Below are 15263 nucleotides of genomic sequence, written 5' to 3'. Positions count from 1 at the left end.
AAAATGTGTAGAAGATGATCGTGACATATTTATTCGTAAATCCTTCTACAAATTTTGTAGAAGATTTTTGTGGCTTATTTAGGCGGTAAATCCCTTCAAAAATTTCTAGCAGATGAGTATGGCATATTTGCGTTACGTCTAAATAACGTAAATACATGTATGTAATTTATATCCCATTTTTGTATTATATGTTTAATTTTTATCATATATATGTTCAAATATTTGTAGGTTAATTATAATTAAGATAGTAAGTTGGTGATGGCGACTGGGTATGAATATAACAGACGAAAAACGGACAATTATGTTCATTCGTTAATAAACCCAGTTCGAATAATTTTTACTTCATTCGTTAATAAACCCAGTTCGAATAATTATTACTTCATTCGTTAATAAACACAGTTCAAATAATTATTTGTTTTAATTGTGATTTTAATATCTTTATTGTATTTTGACGTTCATTCGTTAATAAACCAAGTTCGTTAAAAATTATTACTTATGTTTCTTATAGATTAATTTTTCTGGAATAATAAAGTTTTAATATTGTGAGCTGCATTGTGCTTCGACGTGTTAGAGCTACGCATCCCGAGCATAAAGAAGTCCTAATATACGTAAGGTTAATGATCCCAAAAGTTACCTTATTACAATTATAGTTTGATATACCATAATACAAATCGAGTTTCAAGTACTATGAACAATGCAGTCTCAAAAATTGTATACTGTTCCTTTTAAACATTTCCAATAAGAAAATGAATAATATTAATAATCGACTGTCGAAAACAATACCGTGTCCTAAACACAATTTTTATTCGTAATTTCCCAGGCGAATTTGTACACGTCATATTATTATGAAAACAATGAATAGAGATTCAAACTTGAGAAAGAATTCTAAGAAATATATACATCTTTCATGTTCATGCGCTCAGTTCAGGCCTTGGAGCTTAAACGTGCCACATCTATATGATATAATGTTAGATTAGTTGAACACTGCAAATGGTAATTGTGTAGATTGTCTTAACGACATCATGGCTCGGGTAGCCGTTATATTTCTCTTCTTATGGCTAATGTCCAGTAAGTATTGACAGGCTATGCGCCTAGCTACCCATTTAAGAAACATTTTTCGGGTAGATTTATTTTGCAATTTAGAAGGTCCGCGTATTTTTCTTGGAATATACTTACATTTGTTACATCAAAATACACCGTTCTTCGTATTGTATCTGAAACACACATTGCTTTAGAGTAAACTAAATTAAAATAAAATTGCACACTCCGAAGACAAATAATTTTGAGATTTGACTTTGCGGATTAACTTGGATGCATTCTTTTGCTATTTAAAGTCATTTTGTGTCATTTTTGGGACAATGTCTAATTTTTCGGGAAAATCCTTAATCCGGCAATGCTAAGACTCTGCACCAATAAAACGTATATATAGGCAAGTTTCATCATCTGGGAGTTCAGCCATTTAGGTAAAACATAAATTAACCATTAGATGTCAGAACTACTCAGAACTAAAGTGGGCGTCGTTTTCGTCCATACCTCAGGACGCACACGCTTGTTTCGGAACCATGGTGGCTCAGTGAGTAACCTGGAGGTGAGGTCACGAGTTCGATCACAATGTTGGCAGAGAAAGGGATTTTTCCAGACGTGTACACATTGGCATGCACGTAAAAGAAACCTTGACAGTTGGAATTCAAAAATAGCAGGACGTTGAGCCCCTATCCGGGAAGATTTTCCCTCATAACACTGCATGGCGTATGCCCGTCCTCATTAGCCCAGTCTGAGGAGAACTGTAGGACGTTAAACCCAGTTTCATTTCATTTTGTACGCGCTTATTTGTTTAGTTTTATAGATAATAATTTGTGTCTTTTATGTTAATGAGTAAGTACGATCAGGAATATTGTAGTATGTACTTAAAGCATCGACAACGTACTCAACATTATTCGCTTTATTTGTGCAATTTATACAATGATATAAATATGTATTTGTATAAGTTATGCAAATTTACATATCTATTTGGTATAGAAAGTTATCTAAACTGTTATATTTGGTGTATTCATAGTTTCATAAATTGTTATACATTATATTTGTACAATTCAGTCTCTGAGAAGGTTTTTTAATTGTAATTTCTAGATTTAGTAGATGCTGTATCCGTGGATCTAGGTACCGTGACATTTAGCGACGACTTGGATCAAAATGGAGTAGCGAACATCGTCCCTAATCTCAAGTATGAGTTGTTTTTCATTGAATATGGTACCGGCAATAAAATTGAAATAATTGACGGAAGCTTTACTATTAATTCATTTGGGGTAGTGGCTACGGGTACCTTTGATTATGGTTTCATCAGATTGGGCGTTGAAAGAGAAGGTACCCGGATTGAGAGCAATATCTAATAATAAAACACTAATGTAGACCGCTATTTCTTTTATATTTTTAGTTCAAATAAACACTAGATCTACTAAATGAACACATTATTCCACGTTATTAGTACAGCCTATCAAATCACAATCACTCTTGAAGCTTAGATTCCGTACATACATGAGCATTCTTAAATATTTAATAATAAACCAGATTATGAGTAATTAAATCATTCAAATTTCTTCTCTTTTTTGACAGGGGGGCGGGGGTAGTATATAAATCTGATCTTTATTACTTATTACTCGATGCCCGAATGTCTCATTTCACGGCCTTAATTTTGTACAAAAAATAAAATTTAAAATAATCAATACTTAAAACATGTATCGAGGCATTATATCATTTCATTGAGATTTTGTCTCAATGATTACTTTCGACACCTTCAAAGAAGAATCACCCTTGTAGCCTAGAATCTATGAAAATGAGCAGATTTTTTTTTTAACTTTTATATCTAACGACAATCATTCTTGTTTTCTAAGTATCACATCAGTTAAACCTTGTTGGTCAGTTCTTGTATAACATTCCAGGCAAATATCACGTGATCTATTGTCGTAGTTGAAGCACAAATGGCGAATCTTAGATAATATGTTCCTTTCATTGTTGAAGGTACAATATGTATTCTACCATCATCGTTTATCAATTTTAATAACATTTCATTCTTCTCATTTGTACCCTGTAATATACAAAAAATATTTTAGACTGAATGCTGGATAGGACGACTCGGTATATAGAAAATAAACACAGGCACTTGAAGGGATTAAAATAAAACTTCTTACTACTGCTTGGCTATATATTATAGTATATAAGAAGGTATTTCAGCCGCCATCTTTGTTTTCTCGTCTTCAAGGCATTTCATCTGCTAACATCTCGCAATACTCACTAGTTCTAACACTACCCGTTGTTTTTATTTCTTCGTAGGCTCGATCATTTACCGACCAAATTTCGAGTAACGGATAGGTTTATGAGGGACTGGGTGATACAGACTGCTACAAACTAAACTTATTTCCGGGCTGATGAAGACGAATTTCGGCAAGTGACAGCGCTTCACGTTTGATTTGTAATTAATAACGCTGTTAAATGGTCAATTTAATTACATCGGAAGCTGAATAATGATCAAATAAGGTCTCGCTGGCAATAAAAACGACGGGTAGTGTTAGAACTAGTGAGTATTGTGAGATGTTAGCAGACGTAATGCCTTGAAGACGTGAAAACAAAGATGGCGGCTGAAATACCTTCTTATATACTATAATATATAGTCAAGCAGTTGTAAGAAGTTTTATTTTAATCCCTTCAAGTGCCTGTGAAAATAAACTCTCGTCCTCTTGCTGTACTGCGATATCACACTATGTGGAAGCGGGTGTTAGCCCCGAACTAAACTAGTCTTTTCCACGCCTTTTTGAGAGTGACAACGTCTTGGCATGGCATGGCATTTGAATTTTTTAAAATATATTTTTGGTGATGGTGGGGGTGAGGGTGTTGTTGTTAATCCGCAATCCCACCCCTACAACCTTTCAGAATAAATTACCTTTAGTTTAAAACAAACAAGTGCCATCTTAACCTCTGACGTAACTTCAAACCTTGTGTCTGCTAGAACTAATTTTTCAAACTCTTTTGCTAAGTTGACATCCTGTAATTATAAACACATTTTATAAGATGATAGAAATACCTGTACAGTCACTTCCTGCTGCAGTGAGTATCTTTCAACCCATCGTTTATTTGAACTATTGCCTACCGTGTCTGCTGATTCATGCAATGGTTAGTAGACGTTCAGTAGACGCCTGTAGTGACGCCTATTTGTGAGCAAATGACAAAAATAATCTATGAGGTTGGAATAGTTCGGCAAAATGTTGTTTATTTTCTGGACTACTTTACGTTTGAATTGAAATGAGTTATATATCGACTGTCTGCTGAAGGAATATATATCTATAAATTAATTCCTATCTATATCCATGTAAACATGTTGAATCAAGCCTACATACATGGGTATCATCGTATTATGTTGTCTGAATATTGTATCGGATATTCTCTTGTCAGCAAGTAATTTTAGTAATATGTCACATCAATGTCAGAAAGAAAACCAGCGGTTGCCAGGCAGGATATGCTCACATTTTGCAAGAGATCGATAGAGAACAAGCTAAAAAAAAGGGCGATTTTTCGTATAATCAAGGGCCATTAACTAGGAAGTTACGGTCTGAAATGCGCAAATATCGAAAGAGACTGAGATATTTGGGATATACAGAGATATATTTTAAGTTTCAAAACCTTGGTATTACATACTTTTACATTATTTGCACACAAGGCGCAGCCATTTTGTTAGGCAGTTTCGTTCCAATTTTCACGAAATTCGAACTCAATCGTCATTGATATGTGACGGTAATACATTCAAACGTTTTTTTTAAAAATAGAATAAAAATTATGACCTCTAGCTAGAGGATCCACAAGCTAAAAGCCTGATTTTCCGTACAATCAGGGGCCATAATCCAGGAAGTTACGGTCGGACATGCGCAAATATCGAAAGGAACCAAGATCTTTGGATTATAAACATACATTTTAAGTTTCATCAAAATCGGATGAACGTTGTGACTTCTAGAGTGTCCACAACCTTGGTATTACATACTTTTACACTATTTGCGTACAAGGAGCGGCCATTTTGTCCGGCAGTTTAGGTCAGATTTTTATGAAATTCGAACTCAACCTTTATTGATATGTAACGGTGATATATTGAAACGTTTGTTAAAATTGAATACAAATTGTGACTTCTAGCGGGTCCACACGCTAAAAATGCGATTTTTCGAACAATCAGGGGTGGTCATAATCCAGGAAGTTACATTCGGATATGCACGATTATTGACAGGAACTGAGATCTTTGTGATATAAACATAAATTTAAAGTTTCATTAAAATCGGATCAAAATTGTGGCCTCTAGTGTGTCCACAACCTTGGTATTACATAATTTTACACTATTATTTTGCGTACAAGGAGCGGCCATTTTGTCCGGCAGTTTGGGTCTGATATTTACGAAATTCGAACACAACCTTCGTTGATATGTAACGGTGATATATTTAAACGTTTTGTTTTTTTTAAATTGAATACAAATTGTGACTTCTAGCGGGGTCACAAGCTAAAAATGCGATTTTTCGAACAATCAGTGGCCATAATCCAGGAAGTCACTTCGGATATGCGCCATTATCAAAAGGAACCGAGATCTTTGAGATATAAACATACATTTAAAGTTTCATCAAAATCGGATCAAAATTGTGACCTGTGAGTGTCCAAAAACAAATTGTGGACGGACGGACAGGGGCTACGGAATAATACGTTCACGTGAAAATATGGGCGTATAAAAACATTACCTTTACGATAGATTCTTGAAGTTTCCTTTGTCCAAATAATCTCAGAACAAACCAGAGCTTCAGAGACCGGAAACGTCGCCCCAATGGAATGTGCCAGTGCTAAAATAGAGTTAAACCTCACATGCAATTATGAAATATAAAACCGTCTACATATGAAAATAAACTCCTAATATAATACAATTAAAATGCGGGGTGTCATTGTATTTTAATAAATGGTAAAAATCCCCGGAAGTGGTCGGTGTGACGCATCACATAAAACGTGATTAAGGTATCAGGAACATATTGTTGTTCTTCCCATAGTGTGGCGTTTTGGACTATAGCTGATTACAAGCGATTATGCTATTTTGGGTTGTTGGGTTTTTTTTGGGTTTTTTTTTTTTACTTCAAACTATTTCATGAAATACCAGTACCCCATACAACCAAATCTAAAGAGGGTTGTGAGTGACCCCACCACAAATGACTAAAGGCATATTTAATAAAACTTACCCTGTAATCCGGCATAGCACCTTCATTTTCATGTTTTAGATAAAGAGGGTCAACTACAAAAGCTTCAGATAATAAACGACTGTCTTTTACCCTGAATATATAAATCATTTTTAAAACTGAAATTATTATCGCAATAAAATCAAATGATAAAAAAGATTAATGGAGAGACTTGTCGACCACTTGGCACACTTGCGTAACTTTGGGACTAAAATGGTATGATATCGCATTGTTTATACACGAGCTTGTAAAGTGGAAAATAGCTTTCAGAAGTCAAATCAAGCTATTTACGGACGAGGTTTTTTCTTCTTTTTTTTTAAATAACAAAATATGATTGGTTTATCGAAAAATCTGCACATGGAGGTGTCAATATTAAAAAATGAAATAGACCCTAATTGTTATCTTACACGTGACAATGTTAATGAAAAGCATTGCTTCGGGAATATGGACATCTCCAGAAACTATTAAACAATACTAACCAGAGAGTTGAACAATCAAAGTTGACTTGTAACCATTTATGAGGATTAAAATTAAACGACATTGCATACTGAAAAAAATGAAAAAAAAATGTAATGTATACATAATACTATAACCTATAAAGATTAAGTATCCTATAACTTTTACTTTGAAGATTTAGAATTTCTCAATTTTAAAGATAGCCTGTGTCTCCAGGACATTCGAAATCTTTAACTTATAACAATAGATTGGAAAATTTTAATCTAATCCGAACTATGAATTGTATAATCTACCCTTTAAGAATTGTGTAATTCTTTAATTGACTATGAGCTTAGTATCATTTAATTATTCCTGGCTATACCTGAGTTGTGTGAATCGAATAGGTAAAATTATCATGCTCGATGGAACATAGTTTTAAGATTTCTACGTTGATTGTAAATCTCATATTATATTTTTTATATACTTTTTTTTAATCCGCTTTTGAATTTGGGACTATAATGTGGCCATTAATATTTCAATAATGTACAATATTAAATACAGTAAAAAGTGGGATATTTATTACATTACACAATTTTTGAAATGAGGGATTGTCAATGTTGTCCTTGATAAACGCAAAATCTGCACATGCATATGGCAAAGGAAAGGGCGAGGACGCCGCAGATGGGTTTTATTTGCCATGGAGCAAAAGGCCCAGCTGAACAAAGGGGTCCATACGATGCATAGTATTGTAATAAATAATGGTAAGATTGGTAACATTGGTAACATTGGTAACATTTATCTAGTATTCTAATCCTTTAATTAATGGTAAGATTGGTAACATTGGTAACATTGGTACCATTGGTAATATTTATCTAGTATTCTTATCCTTTAATTAATGGTAACATTGGTACCATTGGTACCATTTATCTAGTATTCTAATCATTTAATTAATCGGTATTTGAATGAATTATCCAGGATTTTGCCACCAGTAAATAAGTTATTTGAATTTCAGAATACACGTAAGTAAGTTTTGTTTAATTTCAAAAGTTAAAAACATATTTAAGTGTTTGTTATCGTTATTATTGTCAATTCTGGCCCTGTTTCGGTGTCCTGTTTCCATAGCTCCTTATCGCAGTTATCCCACAATTATTATATAGTTTTCAGAATATGAAATTCTTCAAACCTCTACTCCATCTAACAGTGGTCTAAATTCAGGACAAATAAAAGAACTTCCAGCATAGGCAGCGTCTATATGCAACCATATACCTTCTCTTTCACCTGAAATGAAATAATTCTTTTTGTAGAAAATGCATTTTAAAGAATGTAACCTTGGCTCAGTGAGTAAGGGTTTGATCCCGGTTTTCGTCGAGAAAGTTCCTCGGGATTTTCCGGTTTGGCAGAGGTACAGGACAGAGCTCCTGGCATGGGACAATATCTAGAGGTTTGACTAAGAAAAAAATGTCCTCTTATAAATGATTCAGGAATGAGGTTGGGGAAAAAGAACGTTAAAGATCACGGGACAGTTCAAAATCGAAATAAGAATAAACAGTATTGCAAAATTACTATCAGAGCACACTGCATGGCGTATGTCCGTCTGTATCAGCCCATTTAATTCCGTTTTAGATTCCAGATTTTGAACTGATCTCGTGTCTTATTCCGTCTGGATAATTCATTAATGGTACATGGGTAGAAAGATCGTTCAGTCCAAATCTGTTTCAGTTAGGGCAGTAAACGACGAAATTACAAATCTCAGTGAGATCGGACGAGCTGTTTAATCGTTATTTGTGTTTACCGACATACAAAATCTGTAATGAAGGAGAAAATGCAAATACTTACAAATGGGTCCTAATTCTTTTATATTATCAAAAGCACAACATCCTGTCGTACCAAGAGTAGCACAAACCTAAAATTAATCATAAATATTACATAAACCTAAAATTAATCATAAATATTACATAAACCTAAAATAAATCATGGTTGCACAAACCTAAAATTAATCATACCAATTACACAAACCTAAAATCTAAAATTAATTATAACGGTTACACAAACCTGACATTAATCTTAGACATTACACAAAACTAAAATTAATGATAACGATTACACAAATCTAACATTATTATTAGAGATTACACATACCTAAAATGAATTATAAAGATTACACAAACCTAAAATAAATCATAAAGGTTATAAAAACCTAAAATTAACCATGTCACTAAGTCAAAAGCAAACATTAGATCACGTCACTATCTAGATTAGATGATACATACATGGGGGGGGGGGGGGTCATCGAGCTAAAAAAATTGTATTGTACTTATATAATTAGGAAACCTAGACGATGTTATTACGGCTGCTGGTCATAGAGATTACCTTATGACAAACTTCTGAAACCTAGCTATAAGTAGAGGTTGGTGTCATCAATAATAAAGGGTATGGCCCACCCACGAACATCCGACAGAAAATGTAAAAATCTTACGAAAAATGGCACTAGTCCGTTAGCCTTGTCAGTTTTTATTGCTGTTTCTAATGCGGCACCACGGAAAGAACCCTTTTCATCTGATTCTAATATTCTTAATTTAACAACACCGACTAATCCAGCCTTCTCTACTGAAGAATGAGCCTACAACAAAGAACACAAAAAAACATTGATAATAATTAACAGTATACATATAAGCATTTCCGAAAAGTAATCCGGTCTTCGCTACGGATAAATAGGTCTACAACAAAGACCACCAAGAACCCATAAAAACAATGATAACTAACAGTGTACTTACTGGGATTTCCAACAGTGGCAGATGTAGGGCATACATATCAAAAGGTCCTTTGAATGTACCGTAATGTAATATAGATTTGGCAAGACAGATAAGGATCTTGCTATAGCGTCATAATTAACTTTAATCAAAATATACTATTCAAAAAAAGTAGGGGATATTTGATTTTGGGGGCATAATACTAAAATATGCAAATGACTACGAAAAAAGTCACTATAGAACCTAACAGAAGAAACATTTCCAGTTACATGTGACGCCCAAACGCACCAATAGCTACCGCATGGAATGCAGGTGATGCTTGGGATCATCATGGGGGTCCAACCCAAGATTTGCACGACTCTGACTTTGAATGTTACAGTCATTGGAAACATCAGTTTAATTGTTTTAGTGACCAGAAAACAAATTTTGATATGCGTCGGCTTACCCAAAATGAAAGGTTACGTGCCCTTGGCATGCTACAGATCGGCACAACACAGGCGGTTGTGGCGCGGACGATGAATGTTTCTCAGTCTGTCATAAGCAGGCTATGGTCCAGATACCGTGATACACAATCTGTACAGGACAGACCACGCTCAGGTCGACCAAGGGCGACAACTCAAGCCCAGGATCGATTTATCCGTACCTTGGCCTTGAGAAATCGTGTCATCACAGCAAATCAGATCAGCGCTCGTCTTCAAACAGACACTGGTGTGAGAGTGAGTGGCCAGACGATTCGGAATCGACTGCATAGGGGTCACCTTCGCGCCCGACGTCCTCGCGTGATCCCTTGTTTGAGAGATCATCACATTCAGGCAAGCGTCGTTGGTGTAGGGATCGTCAACACTGGGATAATCGACGCTGGAGCAATGTGATGTTTTCAGATGAGTCAAGGTTCACTGTTGATTTTTTGGACAGACGTAGGAGGGTGTGGCGTCGTCGAAACGAGCGCTTCCAAGACGTTAACGTCATCAGACATGATCGATTTGGGGGTGGTTCTGTTATGGTGTGGGGAGGCATCACTGTTGCTGGAAGAACGGCTTTACATGTTGTTGCAGGGCGTGTTACAGGCCAGTAATACCGGGACAACATCTTGGCAGTCCATGTTGTGCCGTTCGCACGACGTCATGGCCGCCGTTTCATCTTCCAGGATGACAACGCAAGATGTCACAGGGCCAGGATCGTTACAGGTTACCTTCAACAACAGAACATCACCACATTACCTTGGCCAGCACTGAGTCCCGACCTCTCCCCCATCGAGCATGTCTGGGACATGCTTGGACAGAGGTTACGTCAACGTCAACAACGTCCTGCCAATGTCCAAGAACTTGCTGCTGCGTTGCAACAGGAATGGGACAATCTGGACCAAAATGACCTTAGACGTCTCATTAGGAGTATGCCACGTCGGATCAATGCTTGTTTGGCAAACAGAGGAGGATTTACCCGTTACTGACTTGGTTGTGATGCTGTGGTAACTTTGCTGTTTGACCCCGGGTATCATTTTACCCTTATAATGGTCAGTCTGTGCCTTACTTAGTCTAACGATCATTTGGAATAAATCGATGAATGTGAACTTCATTTCATTTTGTCATTTGTTTCTTCGTCAGTTTCATTAGGTGACTTTAATAACACTTAAAAATCAAATATCCCCTACTTTTTTTGAATAGTATAGTAACTTGTATTTTTCATAACTGGATAAACCTTACCTGATCTGAGCAATAACAGACTAATTTAGACATAATAACACCGTCCTCCATGTTAGGATCGTCTCCCTTTATTTGGCGTATAAACTTAGTTCTAGCTCCCAATAAACAAGTTAATGTTACTTCACTAGCAGTAGACTGAAAAAATAATCAAAATATGCGGTTGTATCTAAATAATCTGTATGATCTATCAACTCGTCTCCAGTTAGCATTTTATTTGTTGATATGCTGAGCACAGAGATTTCTAATCTTATAAAGAAATAGTTTCAAATAAAGCTGAGACTTGAATAAGCGCGAAACACTTTTATTTGAATGTAATTCATACGTTACCTGGATGACTCCACCACCGTGACCTTTTGAAGAGAAGAGAAATTCTGGAGGTAATGACACCATCTTTCCTAACCAATTCATCATAACGACCTCTAATTCTGTACACGATGGACTTGATGCCTGGAATATGCAATACACGACTATTATATTAATAAAATGTATCTATACATTTTCTAAGAAGTTTAAATGTTTTTTTACGTACTATCTTGTTTCGCCATTTTAGACCGGTTGTACGTGACAAGGAGTAGGGTCGCCTGTCCAACCTCGTGGGTTTTCTCCGTGTCCTCGGGTTTCCTCCCACTGCTAAAGACCCCTACGCGCAAGCGAATTATTGAAATAAAATTAAACCATATGTTAGTCCCGAAATGACCTAGTTTGTGTAGAGTGGACGTTAAACCCCATTTCTCTCTCTCTCTCTCTCTCTCTCTCTTTCGCCATTTTAGAACACTACACAAGAAATGTGCAATTTTAGAAATAACAAGTTGCCAATATATTGCCGAAAATGTTATGCAACCACAGAATGTACAATCAATATCCACCATTAAAATTTGATTGGATTAATCACTGGGGCCTAATGGAGAACTCTCTTGGGATTCAGAAAATTAGGACCGTACATTTTGAAGTTGTCTCCCCTAAAAGAGCTATCGAATTTCGAAAATTGCAAATTTTGAATGCGTACCTCATAAGGTAAAAAATAAAGACCTTTCGATCGCAAATCAAAGAGTTTAAGTTCCATTCGTTCCAAACATGGTGGGGTTTTTTTTTGGGGAGTTAACTTTTAAAAAGCATGTGGATGCGATACAGGAATTTCAAATAAAATTAGTTCGATTTTTGAAGACATCGATTTCAAAGCTAGCGGGTGGATTATGAGGTCTGACAAGCCTGCTATGTCTGTATTTCTCGTGCTTTATTTAATCATTTGAAGGAAAGAATACGGGCATAGCGACTACTAATTTTTATCAAATACAAATGAACCAAACTTTCTAAAATCTACTCGTCCAATTTCTGGTATCTTGTTGAGATTTCCATGTATATATGACAACAATGTTATAAACCAATAACATGTTTTCATTAGAGATCCTTTGAATTGAGGAGTTGGGGGGGGGGGGTCATTAGGTCTGTCATTAAGTCAACTGGCGAGGTTTCGATTCTCCGGTTGTACATGACAAGGTCGCCTGTCCAACCTCGTGGGGTTTTTCCGGGTCCTCCTTTTTCCTCCCACTGCTAAAGACCCCTACGTGCAAGAGAATTAGTGAAATAAAGTTTAACCATGTTAGTCCCGAAATGACCTAGTTTGTGTCGAGTGGACGTTAAATCCCATGGCTCCGCCCCCCTTTGAATTTGTAACGAAATGGAACTTAACTTGTCGTCGACATTCATGTCAGTTTGAGATTAACAAATATTCTATTTACTTTTGGTATGTCTGTAAGATTGGGTGAGTTTATTTTCAATTGAATACACGAGGTAGGGTATTATGAAAGAGGGGTGGCGGCTTTCATTTCTACATTTCAGGGTTATTTTATTGCTATACTTTTAAAGGATCTGAAGAAAGTAACATAGGGTATTTACTTTCTATATTTGCATAGGATATAAAGACAGTAGTATGGGGTATTTCATTTCTATATTTGCATAGGGCATATATAGGTGAAGACCCCAAAAAAGACCTCTTGATAAAAGGTGATAAAAGGGTTCTGTTATAGCAGGAATATAACAAATGTATACATGTCAACCCTACGGGAGTACCTATAAATTGTGTTTGAAAATGTTTGCGAAGATTTGTTTCGCTAAAAGCCTGGATTCAATTGAAGAATCCTGTTCCCTTGCTATTTATGGACTGACATTTCAAAGAAAATATCATCATGTAAAATTTCTTACCCATGAAAATCCTATACATCCTATAGCATCACTCAACATATCACCCAGTATACCAGGAAAAGAATTTCCTGACGGAAAATATGCGTGAAAATGTGGGCTGTGCCAATGTGTTGTCTCAAACAAAAATTAAAAACGAATATAGCTTTAAAAGTTGAAATTGACATGTATTATAGACTTTAATATATGTACTGCAGATAACCTTGACAGAAAAAACGGGATTATGCAAACAGATGACTATGCATAATATTATTTCTCATGTCAATCACGATAACTTGATAATAATGTGCTTTTAAAAAGCTTTCAACAACACTTAATGGAATAATGAAATCGGGTTTAGAGTCCTACTTTTCTGCACCGATTGAGCTAATAAAGACGTTCATACGCCATGCAGTGTCTGGTGAGGGACTATTTGCCCATACAGCAATTGACAAGGTGTAGCCTACACGCGGGACCTCAGTTTTCCGTCCCACCAAAAAGACGGAAACCACCCTGGACATTACCGGGATCGAAACCCGGACCGGCTGGTCAGGTAGCCTGATTCTTATTCACTGAGCCACAACGCCTCTCATACTCTAGGTTATGACTTAATATTGTCTGAAATAGAGGTAACGTTGTTGGTAGATTACCCCTTTCATTATAATTGGTTCAATATCCTTCATCAGATCTTCCCAGGAATCGGGTTCTATTGGTGCCTCGTTTCTAACTAGTTCCTTGATATAGCCTGGTTCCACGTCTGCCAGTGGTCGTCTTTTGTCAATGGAACTCAAATAATCAGCTATATAGTCTACCATTTCTTTACCTTTCTTTCTGAACTCCTCCGCGTCCATTTTGATTCAACCTGAAATATTGAATCAAAGATTATTTAACCTAGTGTTTTGACACCACATCCGGCACGTGACATAATACAGTGGAGTCGAGATATCATGATTGTGTGGAGGTGAGGGCACAGTCTTGCTTTCTTACCGATATGCCAAATAAAACTTTCTAGCTCTTTGAATCTTGATATATACAAATATACTACTACGTTTTTATATAATAAAGGACATGTTGATTAATATGCCTTGTGAGATTTTATAAGATTTTATATAATATAATATATTGACAAATCTGTAGTAAGCTAATAATGCATATATGCAACAGGTCAAGCCAAGTTAGTATATAAAAGCACATTGTACATGTATGTTTAGATTTATAAACGACTAGCCGAGCCGAGCGATACGAAACAATTTTCTTAAAACGGTTAAATTTTAATTTTCCAAATGATCATTCCACGCCCCGGGTTGTTTTTGAATCTTAAATAAAAATCCCTCAAACCCGAAATAAAATCCACTATTCCGACAGTCCAGATTAGTTAAGTAAGCGTAGTATTACGAGGACCCTAAATAAGAATAAATAAATGAAGAATATGCCATTATAGAGAATTGACAAATAAACTGATGTGGATAATATCGTAAACAGTATTAATCCCGAGAAGTGTTGGTTTCTTTTTATTATTATTATTTTATTGTAGTGAAGGTATATCAATAAAGTTGCATCTATTTACATCTAGTAGGTTGATGGTGTCATTTATTTATTTATTTATTTATTTATTAAATACCGATGAGGTTACTTATCTGGTTGACCCGAACAAAGAGCACTACATCCTTCAGAAATTAAAGAGATCGATCGAGTAGAGATTATAGACAAACTGACTTTGTCTTTTAAAGTATAAAAGACAAAATGATATTATATTTATTTTAACGATTATGATACACTTGTTTTTTTATAAATATATTACGTTTGTAAAAAAGCACAAATATATAAATTTTGTGCTTTTTTACAAACGTATAGCCTATGTTGAGATATGGTGCTATGACAAGAACAGTTGTTTATTAAAACAAAACACAACACAAGGTATATATGGATATAACTACAGTAGTAAAATACCG

At 35.5% G+C, this 15263-nt stretch overlaps 1 protein-coding gene across 1 annotated transcript; it reads right to left on the bottom strand.

Annotated features, from left to right (window-relative positions):
- Positions 1–2403: 2403 nt before the first annotated feature.
- Positions 2404–14162, bottom strand: LOC130010397 (aromatic-L-amino-acid decarboxylase-like). The gene is made up of 12 exons (XM_050540149.1): positions 13962–14162; positions 13336–13449; positions 11461–11580; positions 11134–11268; positions 9157–9300; positions 8517–8583; positions 7864–7958; positions 6725–6792; positions 6249–6339; positions 5763–5861; positions 3935–4036; positions 2404–3082 (listed from the first exon to the last, which is right to left on the bottom strand). The coding sequence occupies exons 1-12, from the start codon at positions 14160–14162 to the stop codon at positions 2900–2902; spliced, it is 1419 nt and encodes a 472-aa protein (XP_050396106.1). The 3' UTR covers positions 2404–2899.
- Between the last annotated feature and the right edge of the window lie 1101 nt (positions 14163–15263).

Source organism: Patella vulgata, chromosome 1 (genome assembly GCF_932274485.2).
Source record: "Patella vulgata chromosome 1, xgPatVulg1.2, whole genome shotgun sequence".
NCBI classification, from domain to species: domain Eukaryota; kingdom Metazoa; phylum Mollusca; class Gastropoda; family Patellidae; genus Patella; species Patella vulgata.
This window is presented reverse-complemented; position numbering and strand designations above follow the sequence as displayed.